The sequence below is a fragment of the Mercenaria mercenaria genome, chromosome 18, assembly GCF_021730395.1.
Source record: "Mercenaria mercenaria strain notata chromosome 18, MADL_Memer_1, whole genome shotgun sequence".
Lineage (NCBI taxonomy): Eukaryota > Metazoa > Mollusca > Bivalvia > Venerida > Veneridae > Mercenaria > Mercenaria mercenaria.
The window spans coordinates 20,466,304-20,484,508 of NC_069378.1; the positions used below are offsets into that span (position 1 = coordinate 20,466,304).

At 35.4% G+C, this 18,205-nt stretch overlaps 1 protein-coding gene across 3 annotated transcripts in view; it reads right to left on the reverse strand.

Annotated features, from left to right (window-relative positions):
* The window catches only part of LOC123538538 (next to BRCA1 gene 1 protein-like), a 38,368-nt gene extending 24,752 nt beyond the window's left edge, over positions 1-13,616 (reverse strand). For 2 of the 3 annotated variants that reach the window (XR_008368500.1, XM_053530685.1), the window contains exons 1-8: positions 13,418-13,616; positions 10,568-10,630; positions 5,828-5,869; positions 4,742-4,907; positions 4,438-4,506; positions 3,529-3,755; positions 3,068-3,175; positions 1,622-1,796 (exon numbers count right to left, since the gene is read on the reverse strand). Coding sequence is in view for 2 of the 3 variants with exons in the window: in XM_053530685.1 (XP_053386660.1) it covers positions 1,622-1,796; positions 3,068-3,175; positions 3,529-3,755; positions 4,438-4,506; positions 4,742-4,907; positions 5,828-5,869; positions 10,568-10,630; positions 13,418-13,522 (955 nt within the window). In the remaining variant the exon portion in view is untranslated. The remainder of the gene's footprint in view (positions 1-1,621; positions 1,797-3,067; positions 3,176-3,528; positions 3,756-4,437; positions 4,507-4,741; positions 4,908-5,827; positions 5,870-10,567; positions 10,631-13,417) is intronic. The other variant, XM_053530686.1, reaches the window with a different exon arrangement.
* Between the last annotated feature and the right edge of the window lie 4,589 nt (positions 13,617-18,205).

Below are 18,205 nucleotides of genomic sequence, written 5' to 3' on the forward strand. Positions count from 1 at the left end.
ATCAAGATGAACATTCAGACCAACTTTCATACAGATCCCATGAAAAATATGGCCTCTAGAGAGGTCACAACGTTTTTTTCATTATTTGACCTGCTGACCTAGTTATTGACGGCATGTGACCCAGTTTCAAACTTGACCTAGATATCATCAAGGTGAACATTCTGACTAACTTTCATGAAGATCCAGTCAAAAGTATGGCCTCTAGAGAGGTCACAAGGTTTTTCTATTTTTAGACCTAATGACCTAGTTTTTGACCGCAGCTGACCCAGTTTCGAAACTGACCTAGATATCATCAAGATGAACATTCAGACCAACTTTCATGCAGATCCCATGAAAAATATGGCCTCTAGAGAGGTCACAAGGTTTTTCTATTATTTGACCTACTGACCTAGTTTTTGATGGCACATAACCCAGTTTCGAACTTGACCTAGATACCATCAAGGTGAACATTCTGACCAATTTTCATGAAGATCTTGTGAAAAATATGGCCTCTAGAGAGGTCACAAGGTTTTTCTATTTTTAGACCTACTGACCTAGTTTTTAATCACAGTTGACCCAGTTTCTAACTTGGCCTAGATATCATCAAGATGAACATTCAGACCAACCTTCATACAGATCCCATGAAAAATATGGCCTCTAGAGAGGTCACAAGGTTTTTTCATTATTTGACCTACTGACCTAGTTATTGATGGCACGTGAACCAGTTTCGAACTTGACCTAGATATCATCAAGGTGAACATTCTGACCAATTTTCATGAAGATCCATTTAAAAGTATGACCTCTAGAGAGGTCACAAGGTTTTTCTATTTTTAGACCTAATGACCTAGTTTTTGACCGCGGCTGACCCAGTTTCGAACTTGATCTAGATATCATCAAGATGAACATTCAGACCAACTTTCATACAGATCCCATAAAAAATATGGCCACTAGAGAGGTCACAAGGTTTTTCTATTATTTGACCTACTGACCTAGTTTTTGAAGGCACGTGACCCAGTTTCAAACTTGACCTAGATATTATCAAGGTGAACATTCTGACCAATTTTCATGAAGATCTTGTGAAAAATACGGCCTCTAGAGAGGTCACAAGGTTTTTCTATTATTTGACCTACTGACCTAGTTTTTGAAGGCACGTGACCCAGTTTCAAACTTGACCTAGATATCATCAAGGTGAACATTCTAACTAATTTTCATGAAGATCTTTTGAAAAATATGACCTCTAGAGAGGTCACAAGGTTTTTCTATTTTTAGACCTACTGACCTAGTTTTTAATCGCATGTGACCCAGTTTCGAACTTGACCTAGATATCATCAAGATGAACATTCTGACCAACTTTCATAAAGATCCCATGAAAAATGTGACCTCTAGAGAGGTCACAAGCAAAAGTTTACGCACGGACGGACGCACGGACGGACGCACGGACGACGGACGACGGACGCTGCGTGATCACAAAAGCTCACACTGTCACTTTGTGACATGTGAGCTAAAAATTTCCGACCTACATACTCTAATTTTTTTGAGCATGTTACCGGAAACAAAGAATTTTTTTTAGGCCTAACCATAAAACAGAGAACAGGCCACAAATTATTCTTATCAATTCTGTATAAAAATTTGATAAACTTACAATGTTCACTGGTTTGTGTTCTAGAGGCTCCTGCTGTTGCTGTATTGGCCCCTGCTTGCAAGAGGGAAGACCCTTGCAGAGATTCAATAACAGCGCCATCAAGTCCCTTCAATACCTGTTTGACAGTTTTTCTGGTGACGTCTCGAACTATCTCAGTCCTCAAATCTTTCTTTAACTGAAATAAGTTCAATAAAGGTCTTTAACCCTTACCCTGCTATATTTCTATAATGGACTGGTCCATCTTTCAATTTGGGCAGTACCATTTATCATTTGAAGGGGTTTTCACTGAAAATGTACTGACTGAATAGCGAACAGTGCAGACCATGACCAGACTGCACGGATGTGCAGGCTGATCTTGGTCTGCACTGGTGGCAAAGGCAGAATCATCTGCCGCCAGCAGGATAAAGGTCTTTAATATTCCAATAATAATAACACTATTTGAATGTCTATTGGGTCTATGTTAAGAATACGGATTCATCAAAATTCCTTCTCTAATGTAAGACAAAAAATATACTGAGCAACATTCCAAATGTTTTCACTATCATCCACAAACAAAGAGACCCAATATCTTAATACAATCTTGAACATAACCAGTCAGTAACTGCCATAGTAAAAATGCAGCAGTTGATTACCAAATCATGAAATATATTATCAAGAAATGCCAAGATCATTGTATGTACAATATATACTTTACTTCCATTAATTACTACAGGTTTTAATTGAACTTTTACAAAAATACGTTCTAACAACTACATACACCTCTGCCTCATTTCTTTTGCATTGTTGAATGAAAGTGATCACAACTAGGGCTGGGACGATTTCAAAATTTTGGAACTGGTTAATCTTTTGTTTGAAATCGAATCGAACCAGTTAATCGGCCACCATATTGAAAATGCTGTTTTCTTTCCCGATGACCGTATCAACGTACTTCCAGCAGCTGACTTCATTAGAAACTTACAGACTTCATCGTTTGCAAGAAGTGTGACAATTAATAAGTCATATTTTGGTGTATTTTATTTTAAATATATCACGACATGCAAATCCGAGACTATTGATTATGTTCAATTGATGTGTTTTAGCGGAAATATACTGTAGATCTATGTGCTGGTCAAAGAAATGTATAAAGTACGATTCCTGATGTTTATTGTTTGAGAGCAATTACCGGTTTTGCAAAATTGAAATCGGTTTCACCTAGTAATCGAATCGGATCCGATTAACCGAGTAATCGTCCCAGTCCTAATCACAACAGGCCTTTTTGTGATTAAGCTAAGAAAATGGATATTTACAACGATATGAAATTCAGGATATCTTCTTCTTCTTACATCAACAAGTGTTCTTTCCGTGTTTACGTTTGTGTTTAACATAATCAGGTTTTATCTCAGGGAGTTTACAACAGGTCAGACTGAATGTTATTCACAGATGTTAATGCTAAAATAGTGCACATACCTTGGTCATAAAGCAGACAAAGTCAGAGTATGGTAGAAGTTGATCAGATCTGTCTGTTTGGTCATCACTGCTCTGTTCTTTCCTCGCTATTGTACTTCCTGGCAATGGCTGAAAATAAAGACTGATCGTTAACTGGGGTTGTAGGTCAAATCTACACAATATGGTCATATTGGGCTATTCCAGCTTATTGATGGCAGAGGAAGACCCCAGGTATCTCTCCAGTCATTATTTCAGACTCGGGCAAGCACCTGTGTAGAACCAAAGACTTTCCTCAAACCAGCTAGTTGGCTCTTTCTCAGGACGATACATGCAAGGCTCAAACCCACAGAGGTGTGAGGCAAATGAACCTTAATAATACAAAAATTAATATGAACAATTCACATTTTTGAAAAACAAAAATGCACAAACAGAAACTTACATATCAAAATATTATGGCAGATAAAGGATTCATAAACACTTACTTCCCACTGAACTCCCTCAGAATTGGCAACAAGTTGCTCATTTGAATCAGGAAATAAAATCTTGCTTGGTTCTGACTTAATTTCTGGTGTTTGTATAGCTTCATCCACATTGGTTCCCACTTCAACAGACTTGTTTCCAGCTTCTGCTCTAGACTGGTACTCATCATCTACTCTAGACTGGTTTTCATATTCACCAGACTGGTCCTCACCAACTGCTCTGTCTGATTCTGAAAGAACATTTCACTTGTAAAACAGAATGGTTCTAATGATGGCTGTCACAGGTAACAGGGTGTGTAATTTTTAGATTCTTTGACCTTGAATGACCTATGACCTACTAAGACTCTGAAAAACAGAAGGTAATAGTATCCATTTACCACATGCCATCATTTTATCAAGTATGACAATCCTAAGCCCAAGTCTCCCCCAGTTAAAAGGACAATGTTTACAGTCTCTGGACACCTGTTTCCTTGGCCTTTGATTTACTGACCCTTTAAAAAGGACCATCTTCTACTCATAGGTGATCTTCCTATGGAATTTGATGACCACAGACCCATATGTTCCCTAGTAATTTATAAGGAACTGTTTTCGATCTTTAGGTCCATTTAACTTTGACCTCTGATCCTAAAGACCACAGTGGTCATGTAATGACCTATAAAAAATGATGACAACAAGTCTAAGATTCTCTATCTATTGACCAGAAACCAAATATTGACCAACATTGTAAAACAATTTACTCATCCAAGGGGAATAAAAAGGTCACGCATAAACTGATACAAACAGCCAGTGAATATATTTCTTGATTATTGATTTCTTAATACAGTTACAGATAGGAAGCAATTGTAAACATTTTGCCCAATAAGAGCTTTTAACAATTTTTCTCTAACTTGATTGAAGACAAGTTTAGCTAACCTGTTTCAACATCAGGCATTGGTATCGCAACTGAGGGATCTGGACAGATCTCCCGCAGTACTAGCGGCTCTGAAACCAGACAAGATTATTAAAATTTTACATTGCTTCCGAAAATTTTTCACACCTTTCAAAATGGGTCTCAAAAGAAATCAATAATTATATTAGACCCTAAGGTCAAAACATCTGCTGAATTTTTTTTTTGATTTTGTGACCATTTTTTGTTTACTTCTAGTAGTCTTCATACAGATCATGGTTTTCATTTGAATTTCTTTCAATCAGCATAAAAGTGGATAACTGGATTTACCGTCCTCTCTGTCTATAACCTGTGGCTGGGGTACCCTGGGGTTCGGTTCTAATGGGGGCATCTGTTGTTCCTCCTCCTCAACATCGGGCATCCTGAATACCGGAGTCTCCGGGGACAGGGGCATAACCTTTACTTGTAGCATATCTTTTGTATTGTTCATTGCCATCTGTAATAGATTAGTTTGTTTGTTAATTAAGTAAATTTTAATATATATTCTAGCAGAAAACAGTTGTTAATACTGCATTCAAGGGGTGTTTTAACAGGAGGGTACCTCTACAAACAATGAGATCACTGTTGTTAACACAATGTTTTATATGTTTTCCATAGTGAAAATGTGAAACCTATCACAGCCCTGTAATGCATAATAAAACAACTTTGAAAGGGAATGAATGCTTTTGACATGCTATTTATTTCAGTTTTATCAAAAATTTTAACAAAAAATTTAATATTAAAAAGGGGCATAATTCTGCTACAATTCAAATCAGAGTTATGGGGATTGTTTCTCCTGGTTTAGACTTTGATGGTAAATAACTATTTAAAGACAATTCTTTCTCTGTGAACTGTAAATTGGAGCTAAAATCATCTTTTCTTTGAAAGGAAAAAATTATACTCCCTTGATAGGACCTCAATAGAGAAAAAGTGTTCCGATATATATCGGAACAGTTTTACTGTGCTGATATATATCGGAACACTTTTTTTCTTATGAAACTCCATAGAGACTTCCGTGTTGATATATATCGCAACAGTTTTGTAAGATATCAGCACAGTTTTGTAGTAATAATGTGTGTTACTATGTATAACATGCTGCAAAGATCAAAGGAAAATTGCCGCACTATGCGATAATTGACTTTAACACATTTTCTATGCTTATGTTTATTTCATGTTATAGCACCTGCAAAATCCCCTGCCACCCTGTGATTACATGTATGTTTATCAAACAATCCAAAGGCAGTCTGCAGATGAAATAACACAAACAAACATGCATTATTTATCCCTATAATTATAGTCATATAGTAAATGAATTGACAATAGTATTAAATGTAAAGATTATGAATGTATGTAAGTGACTTTAGAAATTATACTTGCCCTGAAAGCTTCAAATAATTCCTCCTGGCTTCCAATAGAGACCTGAGAAATAAGAAAACAATATATTTTATATTTAGCCTATTTGCAATACAAATGTACATTTTTTTGAACCTCAGATTTTCAACATCTCTATATGATTCTAATGTGGAAACTCAGTCAAGTAGCCTGATCATTTTTGGGACTGGAAGTAGGCCACATTTCTCTTGTCTTGGAGCAAACTCCATTTTCAATATAATATTTTATTTGAAATATATTAAGATAATTCAACAATCTGTATCAAATGCAGGTTTCAACATTGCATGCAGTGTGCATGTGCGTGATCTCATAATATATAAGTTTTAAATAAATCAGTTTCTTGACCAAAACCTCTAAATCTAATTTATGACATTAGTTTCAATTACTAATGAAACTTTATTATTACTATTTCACTTATCTGCCAACAGGTTGGTATGTTACCCACCTGCTCAAATCAAAGGGGCACATGCCATAAAGATTTTGGGGTGGCCTTGGGTATAGTAACCCCTATATATAGACTGTCTATATACATGTACTGGGGTTACTATATCCAAAGCCACCCCAAAACCTTTATGTCACGTGCCCCTTTGGCCTTTGGCTCAAATGATAAAACTTCCCAAAGCAGCTAATTTGTTGTAATGAAAAAAAAAAGGCTGAAAACATCATAAATACCTGCATGTGGAATTTTCCCATATTTACAATAAAATTAAAAACTAAAAAAAAAATCTTTTAAGTACAATTATGCTCCATACTCCCTGATATACCTGTGACTAAAATTTATCTTATTTAGGTTAAACAGTGTTGTTTTTTGCAACAATATTAAATTTTCAGTCAAATAATGGCAGTCAGCTCTCAAAAAAAACTTACAATATCACTTTCAAGCAACTGTTAACTTCTAACAGATATGTTCACAAGCTTTCTGAGACATGATTAAATTTGATAAACAAGTTTTATCTGGGAATTACATGTTTTTTTATGAGTCACCATCTTAACATTAGCCATTTTAAAACACAGTGTGTGTTGTGTATGTGTTTGTTTGTTTGTTTGTTTTGGGTTTAACACCGTTTTTCAACAGTATTTCAGTCATATAACGGCGGGCAGTTAACCTAACCAGTGTTCCTGGATTCTGTACCAGTACAAACCTGTTCTCCGCAAGTAACTGCCAACTTCCCCACATGAATCAGAGGTGGAGGACTAATGATTTCAGACACAATGTCGTTTATCAAATAGTCACGGAGAACATACGCCCCGCCCGAGGATCGAACTCACGACCCCATGATCCGTAGACCGACGCTCTACCTACTGAGCTAAGCGGGCAGGTTGTTGTGTATGTGTAGTGGGTGGGTGGGGGTGAAGGCTTTACAAAACAAGAGGGCCATGAAGGTCCTGTATCGCTCACCTGACCTATTGACCTAAAGATCATCAAGATTAACATTCTGAACAAGTTTCATTAAGATATGGTCATAAATGTGACCTCTGAAGAGTTCACTAGCTTTTCCTTTGATTTGACCCGACGACCTAGTTTCTGACCCACATGACCAATATTCGAACCTTACCTAAGATCATCAAGATTAACATTCTGATTAAGTTTCATGAAGATACAGTCATAAATGTGGCCTCTAGAGTGTTAACAAGCTTTTCCTTTGATTTGACCTAGTGACCTAGTTTTTGAACCCACCTGACCCAGATTTCAACTTGACCTATAGATGATCAAGATTAACATTCTGATCAAGTTTCATTAAGATATGGTCAAAAATGTGGCCTCTACAGTGTTAACTAGCTTTTCTTTTGATTTGACCTGGTGACTTAGTTTTTGAGCCTACATGACCCAGATTCAAACTGGACCTTGAGATCATCTAAGTTTCATGAAGATACAGTCATAAATGAGGCCTCTACAGTGTTAACAAGCTTTTCCTTTGATTTTAACCTGGTGACCTAGTTTTTGATCCCAAATAACCCAATATGAAACTAGTCAAAGATTTTATTGAGGGTAACATTCTGACCAAGTTTTATTAAGATTGGGCCAAAAGTGTGACCTCTATAGAGTTAACAAGCTTTTTCTTCGATTTGACCTGGTGACGTAGTTTTTGACCCCAGAAGACCCAATATCGAACTCATCCAAGATTTTACAAAGGGCAACATTCTGACCAAGTTTTATTAAGATTGGGCCAAAATTGTGACCTCTAGAGTGTTAACCAGCTTTTCCTTTGATTTGACCTGGTGACCTAGTTTTTGACCCCAGATGACCCAAAATCGAACTCGTCCAAGATTTTATTGAGGGTAACATTCTGACCAAGTTTCATGAAGATTGGGCCAAAATTGTGACCTCTAGTGTGTTAACAAGTTTTTCTTTTGATCTGACCTGGTGACCTAGTTTTTGATCCCAGATGACCCAATATCGAACTCATCCAAGATTTTATTGAGGGCAACATTCTGACCAAGTTTCATTAGGATTAGGCCAAAATCGTGACCTCCAGTGTGTTAACAGTCAAATTGTTGACGACGGGCCAACGGACGACGATGGACACAGGGTGGTCACAAAAGCTCACCTTGTGCACTTCATGCTCAGGTGAGCTAAAAATTCTTGACAATATGGTCATCATACAACATCCTTAATAACACATTAAAGAATGTCCCCTCAAATTGGCTTTATCCCTTTCAGACAGTTTCTTTACTGTTATTTCTGTGAAAAATCTTTTTTGAGGGCCACAAGCCATGAGTGAGGAGAACATAATGCTCACAGTTCCCCCTACACCAAATTTCATGGCTCAATTCCTACGCCTACGATTCTATGGGAGACAGTTGTCAGAAATGATAGTAATTACCCCAAGCAAGGACAGTTACCAGATTTACAATTTCAGATATCAGCACTATGCAAATTGGCAGACATTCTTGCATGATACCAGGATCAGCCTCTGCTTTAAATAAAGAGAATGATCGAATGTTTTGTGCATTTTCATGACATCTGTCATATCCTGAAACTGACTGTGAGTCACACTACAGTGTCCATTAAAGACTTACCCTTGAAATATATTGGTTTAAACAGTATTTATTAAATATATCATGTATGTAAATCACATACATACAATAATTATGTCAAATCAAATAAAATCAAATTAATGCAAAGGATTTGAAAACAAACTTTCATAGAAAACTTATATTAATTCATTTCCTTGACAGTAAAACATGTCATAAGGATAGGGTGTAACGAAAAGGATAGTGTGTAACGAAAGTACGGTTTTTGTCTAGTTATTTGTTTTTATAATTTGTTAGCTAGACAGTGAAAATTTTGGAATTAGTTGAGAAATGCTGCTTTGAACTAATAATGTGTTGCATGTGGCTGGTTTGTGCCAACGCCCACCCGCAAGAAATATATTCTTTAGCTTACAAACTATCATAAAAAAATCAGTAGTATTTATACAATTTTTTATTCAAACTGCAGCACAAAGATCAGTCAAAGGTTCCCAAATAACACAATTTCACAAAATTATGTTTCATCTACAAGCTCATTACAATTTATATAATAGACAGGAAAGTATACAAGTAGTCGTATGTCCCAATAATTTCATTCTGAGACAATATAATTATATTAATATCCGCAAGTTTCAGATAACAGTTTAATAGTTTCTCATTTACCAATGTCGAAGTAAAATAAACCAGGAAGTGAATGTGAATATTGTGATCCTTTCAAGCATTTCCCACTGTAACTGAAACATGAATAAGTATCTCTCGAAAAATGAATCTGATGCATCTGCTTATCCAATATTTTAAGCTACAAAAATACTGTGAAGGCATTTAATCTTTACCCTGCTAAATTTCTAAAATGGACTGGTCCGTCGTTCAATTTGGGCAATACCATCTATTATTTGAAGGGGTGTTCACTGTACATTTACTGACTGGATAGCAAACTGTGCACTGCCGACCATGATATGCACTGGCTGCAAAGGTAGAATCACTTGCCGCCAACAAGCTAAATGTTAATTTTGTGGGTATAACATCTTGTGGTTTTGGTCATGGGGTTATGATTTCATGTATTTTAACTTTGCATGCAAAATAAATGGTAATTTTACTTGTTCTTGGGATTAACCCTTACCGTGCTGGACACAATATGATTCTGCATTTGCGACCAGTGTAGATCATGATCAGCCTTCACATTCATGCAGTCTGATCAAGATCTGCACTATTCGCCATTCGTTCAGTGCCGTTTTGGTAAGCTCCCTGTTTAACAGTTAATGGTACTGTCCAAATTGAAAGATGGACAAGTTCTTTATAGAAATTTAGCAGGGTAAGGGTTAAGTTTGTGGACTGACCCAGCCATGAAAATAAGTCCCGGGCTGGGAACGACTACTTATTATTTAACAGTATATCAAGTAGAGGTATAAGATACATTTAGTGCCTTCCTTAATCAAACTCAGCTAATGCAATACTCCTGATTTTCTGAAATTTGCTCAATAGTACTATTTGGGAGCCTTAAGTTAACTTTGTATGACTGCCTGACAAGTGTAGCAACAGTTTCTGTTTTAATTCAGACTTTGCAATGGTTTGATTCTGAATAGATGTTTCTTACAGGAACAGTTATTCTAATAGTTATATTTAAAAACCAGCTTGTATGCTTTGAATCAGTGAACAAAACACATTAAGCCTGTGTAACAAAATTACAAACATACAAAGAAAATATCTTGTAGCAAAGTTTTAATAGTTTAAAGAAAATGTAACAAACTTTACCTCATCATCTTCTATATCCATATAACTCACATTCACTCTGTCGCTGTCTAATCTTGCCTTGAACTGAAATACACAAATTAAATTTAGTAGTTCCACAAAAACAGTTATTTTGTGAGGACAAAAGTTTGATGTTTCCAAATTTTCAAAGGTAAAATGAACAGGAGCTTGATATGTTACACTGGCATTACACAAAAAAATTTATATGAGCCACGCCATGAGAAAACCAACATAGTGTGTTTGCGACCAGCATGGATCCAGACCAGCCTGTGCATCCGCGCAGTCTGGTCAGAATCCATGCTATTTGCTTTCAAAGCCTATTGCAGTTAGAGAAACCATTAGCGAAAAGCATGGATCCTGACCAGACAGCGCAGATGCGCAGGCTGGTCTGGATCCATGCTGGTTGCAAACACTATGTTGGTTTTCTCATGGTGCGGCTCATATGGATTGTTAGAAGTTAGGTAGCGGTTCCATTGGAACCATAAAATATAGTTCCTAGCAATAGTATACATACTGATTTCTGTTTCTTACTCCCACACTTTTTCAAGATTATGACTGGATGGTGCTTAGGTCAATGTACTACAAGCTTTCTGACAAGTACAGATAAGTAAAAGCCATCAGAGCTAAGGTTCAGACATAAGGGATCCAGGTACGATAATCTAGTTCTTTTGCGAACAGACTCCTTGGTTCTTTGAAAGGCTAATTGTAAAGGATGTGTCTAGGGGATATGGATCCGTACCTCTAGACAAGCCTGTTCAGGCGTTTTCTAGGGGTACGGACCTCTGTTTTTCTAGACATTAAGGGTTATTTACATTTCAAATTTTGTCAGTATTCACCTTAAACTTGGATCTAAATGGTTTACAGATACCAACGTTCTGCTGAATTTCAAACATAATTCATTCAAGGGTAAGATTCACTCATAAATCTGTTATCAACAGTTTATTTTACAATAAACTAATTGGCACGAAACAGTGTATTCATCTGGAGTCCCTCAGTTATTCAGGTGTTGAAAGAAAAGATAAACAATCGGCTGAACGCTGGTATCTGTAAACCATTTAGATCCAAGTTTTAAGTGAACACTGGTTAAGTCTTATTTGTTATTTCATTTTCAATAAAATTTAAGATGTAGATAACCCTAAATCTCTACAATAAGGAGGTCCGTACCCCTAGAAGTAGAAAACCCCTAACAGGCTTCTATAGACCCTCGACACTTCTAATTGTAAAGCACCTATACATGTAAAACCCTCTTATAATTAACCTCTTAAAATCGGTGGCCCAGCACTTGAACACCAGACCTTTGGATTGACAGTCAAGCACCTTTCTACAGCTGATGACTATGTACAGTGGAACCCCACTAATCCGAAAACCTCTCTAAACTGAACGAATTATTTGGTCCCATTTTTTCCTATTCATTCTCTATTGTAAAAATACCCTTGTAATCTGAAACCTCTCTACTCCGTAAACCGAACATACTTTTGTGATTTTTATATCTAATTACATTAAAATCTACCCTTCTAATCCGAACCTTGTCAATGCATCTGATGTAAAGCTTTCTCACTTTTGACGTTTTTGAGTCTGTTTAAAATTTTAACTATAACTCTTTATAAAGTTGTCAACAGCAATAGGTCCCAACACTGGTAATCAAAAGTCATGTAAGATTTTCTGCAATAAACACAGGTGTAAAAGAAGCAAGTACAATAATTTGTTTGAACAGAAATTTGTAAGAATAGACATACGGTACGTGCAATAAGTACTGCCAAGTAATAGATCCTTATTAATCTGTACCTTCCTCACTTATTTTTGTGCAATTTCTTCATTTAAAGCAGCAAATTTATTCACTGAAAGTGGTACTAAATCGGATCATTACAATCACCGGACAAGTAAAGTATTCTCCTTTTAGCTACTTTCTGGGAATGTAGGAGTGGTGAAAAAAATGTTTACAAGTGATATTGAGAAGTTGAATTAACATGAAACTTACATTACAATAAAGCAGTTTTACATGTTGCTTATAATTTAATTAATTTTTATTAGTTTGTTCACAAAAAGATGAATCTACACATCATGTGTAACAAATAGCATATGTTTTCGTTCTAAAATAGAAACCTTTCTAATCCGAAAACCCCTCTAATCCGAACTTTTTTCTGGTCCAAGCATGTTCGGATTAGACAAGTTCCAATGTAGTAGGGTAGAGTATAAGGGTGCACTTATACTACCTTGCTATAGCTTTTATTACTAAGGGACATGGTAGTGTCCACCTTAAACATGTTAAGTGTGACTGTGACTCAGAGTGTGAGAGGTCCCAGGTTCCATTCCCAGTCAGGGCTGAAGCATTTTCAGTCTATTACATTTGGTGCCCAACAGTCTATTTTACAATGGATTATCTGGCATGGATCAGTTTATTTATTTGGAGTCAGCACCATACATCTAGAATCTGAGATCCGTACCCCTGGACACTTCCTGACCCATTTCCCAGTTCAAGGACATTTTAATTTGCATGACTTGAATTTTATGAATAAGATTGGAACATAACTTCAGCATGTCCGTTTCTGCCTGGTTATAACTGTCATAACGTTTTTCTAACTTTATAAAAAATGCTTGAAGTTGAAGATACAGTATCCAATCCATACAGTATCCCGAGGCCGAGGATAATGAAATTTATGATGTGATTATGTCAAATGTTGTGCAACATTAGGTCATCTATACGTCCTACCAACCATGAATGTACTGTCGCCCAAACCATGTTGCTTTATGGTAAAATAAAAGCCTCCAAGTAAGAAAAATAAAACGATGTTACAGAATAAATGATCAGCTGATCAAGACCGAAAAACAGAAGTGTCACATAAAAGAACAAACCATTGCTTCTAAATCCGTCCACACGGTGTTATATGAAATCTCAAGCATGTCAACAAACGTCTCATCCCCATTATAACAAACTGACATCAATACATTGCCTGCCATTTTGCTGTAAGTGCTGTGTTAACTTCTGCGTCAAAGATTTGTCGTTTTCTGTTTCACAAAGTGGCCATTTTCTGTTGATATCTGCGACCAAATTACCATGTTTATGTGAAGTCACGTGACTACAAAAGAAAAAGTGCCAAAATTGAAAGAAGTTCAATCATATAATTTTCAAATAAAGAATTAGGCTATGATTTTATTTATGTTTATAAAAATTAACAAAAAATACATATATTAAGTTTTCTATCATATTCACACCAAACAATAAGCCGTAAGCGGAATAATACGGGCACCTGATACACGTGTACTTAAAATGTAAATAAACATGACGTCAAAATTACTAAGCATCACGTTCAAAACTGCAAATATCATTGCGTTGAGTAAATGTAATGTGACGGTTAGATTTTAAAAGAATTTAACCCACTGTCCTGTAAGAAATAAAGGAGACAAGTTCAACTGTTGGTCTCTATCTTGTAATTTACTAAAGGAAGTGTCTAGGGGTACGGATCCGTACCTCTAGAATCTGAGTCTAGAGGTACGGATCCGTACCTCTAGACAAGCCTGTTAGGGGTTTTCTAGGGGTACGGACCTCCGTTTTTCTAGAGATTAAGGGTCATTTACATTTTAAATTTTGTTGCAAATGAAATAACAAATAACATTTCATCAGAATTCACCTTAAACTTGGATCTAAATGGTTTACAGATACTAACATTCATCCGATTTGTTACATTTTCTTTCGGAACGTAAATAACCGAGGAACACCAAATAAATCACAAGGATTCGAACAGGCAGAAAAAAAATATAAAGATTAAACAAAATAATGTTAAATATGTTGGGGAAAAACTATTTTTAATTGATAATTAACCCTTAGTGTATTAATGTTTTTCACACATTTGGTAGCCGTTACGAGATACATGGGACGTTTTCACAAACAGTTTCTTTTACTTAATGCCGCTTAATTGATTATTAAACAATCAGTTCCGTGCCGATTATCATTATACCTTGTTAAATAACAAAATAAATTGGTGCATATTATTATGCCTAATTTATTTATTTATTTATTTGCTGAATTTCAAATAGAATTCATTTAAGGGATAGATTCATTCATTAATCTAGCTGTTATCAACAGTTTATTTGACAACAAACTAATCGGCACGGAACAGTGTATTCATTTGGAGTTCTTCGGTTATTTAGGTTTTGAAAGAGAAGGTAAATAATCGGGTGAACGCTGGTATCTGTAAACCAATTAGATCCAAGTTTTAAGTGAAGCCTGGTTAAGACTTATTTGTTATTTCATTTTCAACAAAATTTAAGATATAAATAACCCTAAATCTCTAGAAAAAGGAGGTCCGTACCCCTAGAAAACCCCTAACAGGCTTGTCTAGAGGTACGGATCCGTACCTCTAGAATCAGATTCTAGAGGTACGGATCCGTACCCCTAGACACTTCCTTTACTAAACTCAGCTATGGAACGCCGCAGCTGTCTTTAATGATGTAGTCCTAATCAGACTTTTTCTACAGTTAAGGTAGTTCTGCACGTTTGATAAACCGGAAGTGATGGCGTAACGTCATTTATCCGGAAAATGTAGAATAAAGCCTGGATTCGGCGTACGTTAATGAAAATCATTTTATGAATTAATCGCAAATTGTGAGTAAATTTATTACAATGGCACAGTTGCTATATTTCATAAGTCAAAATATGGTATTAGATCATATGACACGTAAAATAATTCAAAATAACGTCTTAAAATTAACGTGAAATGTCCGGTTTACTTTAATCATGGTCAAATATTTTAAAAATAAGCACACGGACCTATACATTTTATTTCATCAAATTGTAGGTCATGTCTTTATTTACCACTGTGAGAAGTTTCATCAAAATCTACATTGTAGAAAATTTTCTATTCGCGAAAATGTTATGAAAGTTATGATTTTCCCATAGACTCCCATTATGAAATATTGCGTGAGGTCCATATTTTTCAAATCAGTCTAACAAAAAATCTAGCACACGACCCTATCTTTTTTATTTGTTGAATTTTCTATGTATTCTGAAGTTTTGAAAAATCAGAGTTTAATGATTCTACATTGACTTTGTAGAAAACATTTCGAACCAAACGTGCAGAACTACCTTAAGATTTTTTTTCATACTCTGAGAGCTTGAAGAACATAAGTTTCTAAGACAACTAAGAGCCGAAAAAGCAAAGGTCACTCGTTTTTATTTTATAGGGCATTTTCTTTATTCTTCACTGTTTAAGCTAACATTTCCGAAATTAAGCAAAAATGAAAAAGTGGGGTACTTTAAATGACATATAATATCCCGCTTAATGTTATAGGGGTTTCCAAAAAAGTATAAATACATTTATTTTTGTAGCTCTTTGGGGTTTCAGGTTTTACAGGTCACCATGAATACATGGTGTTATCAATATTTTATATGCATAAATGTAACTAACAAATCTCTTTCATTTTTACAAGCTGACATAATTACCCTTTCCACTTTTAAATCTACCAAAAACACAAGAATACTTCAAAACGGAAAGGAAAAAGTTGGTGTCACCGTGCATCTTAGAGATTTATTTAGAAAAAAAAACTTTAAAAACTCGTGACTTTTTCTTTTTTAGTTCGTTTAATTTTTTTTTGTTTAAATATGTACTTCCTTTTTATTTCAATTGTAGCTTATCATAATATATACCAATCAGAAAAAATGTCAGAACTAAACCCGATCTACTGAAGTGGATATTTGAAATTACCTACCTCGACCCCATATTCATTCATTTTTAATCACCGGCCACAAAGTAAGGGTGTTTTTTTTTCGCAATAGTGACGTAGAATTTTTGGGTTAAATAATACGTTATTTGCCATATTTTGACGATTTAGCATTTTTTTTGGGCGCAAAGTTTGTTAGAAAGAAATATTAAAAGAAACATTTTTCAAAATGGTGGATATCCTGAAAGAAAACGCTCGTACATCCTTAAATATTCTTCAATGTATAAAGAAATTAGTATCGTCCAAAAAAAATTCAGCGGAATATTTGTGGCCTATAGTGGCTGATTTCTGTCCTTTCGTTGTGCCATGTGTCGCATTTGACGAGCGCGCCAACACACAAGATCGCGAAAATTTTGCTTACGGACTGCGCATTTATTTGTTATATTGACCCCTACCAAACGTCTACAAACTATATTCAGTTTTCAGGCATTTGGGCACCAGCAAGAAAGACACATACAAAATAGATCTGATTTGGTGTATCAGCACGCTCTTTATATCTTCTGGAATGTTTGATATTACCTAAAGCAAGCAAATTTCCCAAGCAAATGTTTAATATCTGGGTTACAGGTAACAGGTTACAGTTTTTCACATTATTGAGGACACGTTTTTTTTTCTGAATACAATCACAAAATGTTATGATATATGGTTACAAGCGCTACTCCAGTCAGCAGCAGGTGACAGTAGTTCACAAAAAGACACAGATACGTTTTAAATTTTAACAGAATGGAAACTAATGTTTCTGGTTACGAGGTTAACACCAGGCAACAGAAGGTAACAGCAGGTCAAAAAAATATGAAAACTCGATTTCAGCTGAATATTTCTGGTTACGGGGTTACACAAGCATATCAAACAATGTGTACTAAACGCTGGAGATAAAGCATTACTTCATTGTTTTTCGGCGACGCCGTCTAAATTCGTTTTCGTTACCTATGCCACGTGACTTCAGTTTGCAAATCAAACTACTTGATAACGCATTATAGATAATTTATCAAAATGGAAGATTTATGCAACACTCTGCCTGATTGGACGAGAGTGTCAATTTCTTTCACTCTGTTGATTGTGCTACGCTGAGTGAAATGTAGACAAAGCGTTTATCCTAAACGACGCTGTTCACAGTTTTAAAGCTAACTTTGGCTCAGTATATTTAGCAAGAATATTGATATATCTCAAAATGATAAGTAAGTTTAATAAATATGATAAAAACCTGTTCAAATACCAGCATATATCAAATTAAAGAAAGAGCTGAACACGGTCTGCGTATCACACGAATAAGGGTGTGATAAGAGTCTTTTATGTAGAGAAGTGCTTTTTAAAAGATTTTACTTGTTACAATTGTCGCCTGTATATGAAAAGGTTTCTTGCTTTTGTGACTTATTCAGATTGCATATTAAAATGAGTACTTGTTTGCTTTGATGTTTTTGTTATAAATTATTTAACTGATTTATTATATATGAATATTTTTCTTTAGTATGGTATGCAAATATTGAACTCATTTGAAATCTGTTTTATTATATATATATGCTATATAATGACTGAATCTCATTACACTGAAATGAAGGTACGCTGCATACAGTTTATCTATATGATATGACTACGGTCAAACTTTGCTTATGAAACAGAAATATTGAAATAATTACAATTGTATATTTTGCTTGACCTTCACTTTTTTATAGGTGTGACGTCTTTGTCCAAAGATTCATGAATAGCGAATATGCATTTGTTAAAGCGGGATCAGTTGGCCTATTTTAGAAATAAATAAAAATAATAAATTCAAAAAAATCCTTTAATTGATTTTTTTCTCATGTATTCTAATCAAACTTGATTTGTAGCATCTTTATTAGGCCCGCAGCCAACTTTGTTCAGCTGGGACATTTAACCCCTTTTAGGGGCTGCTAGAGCTAAAACTAGAAATGCCTTTATACA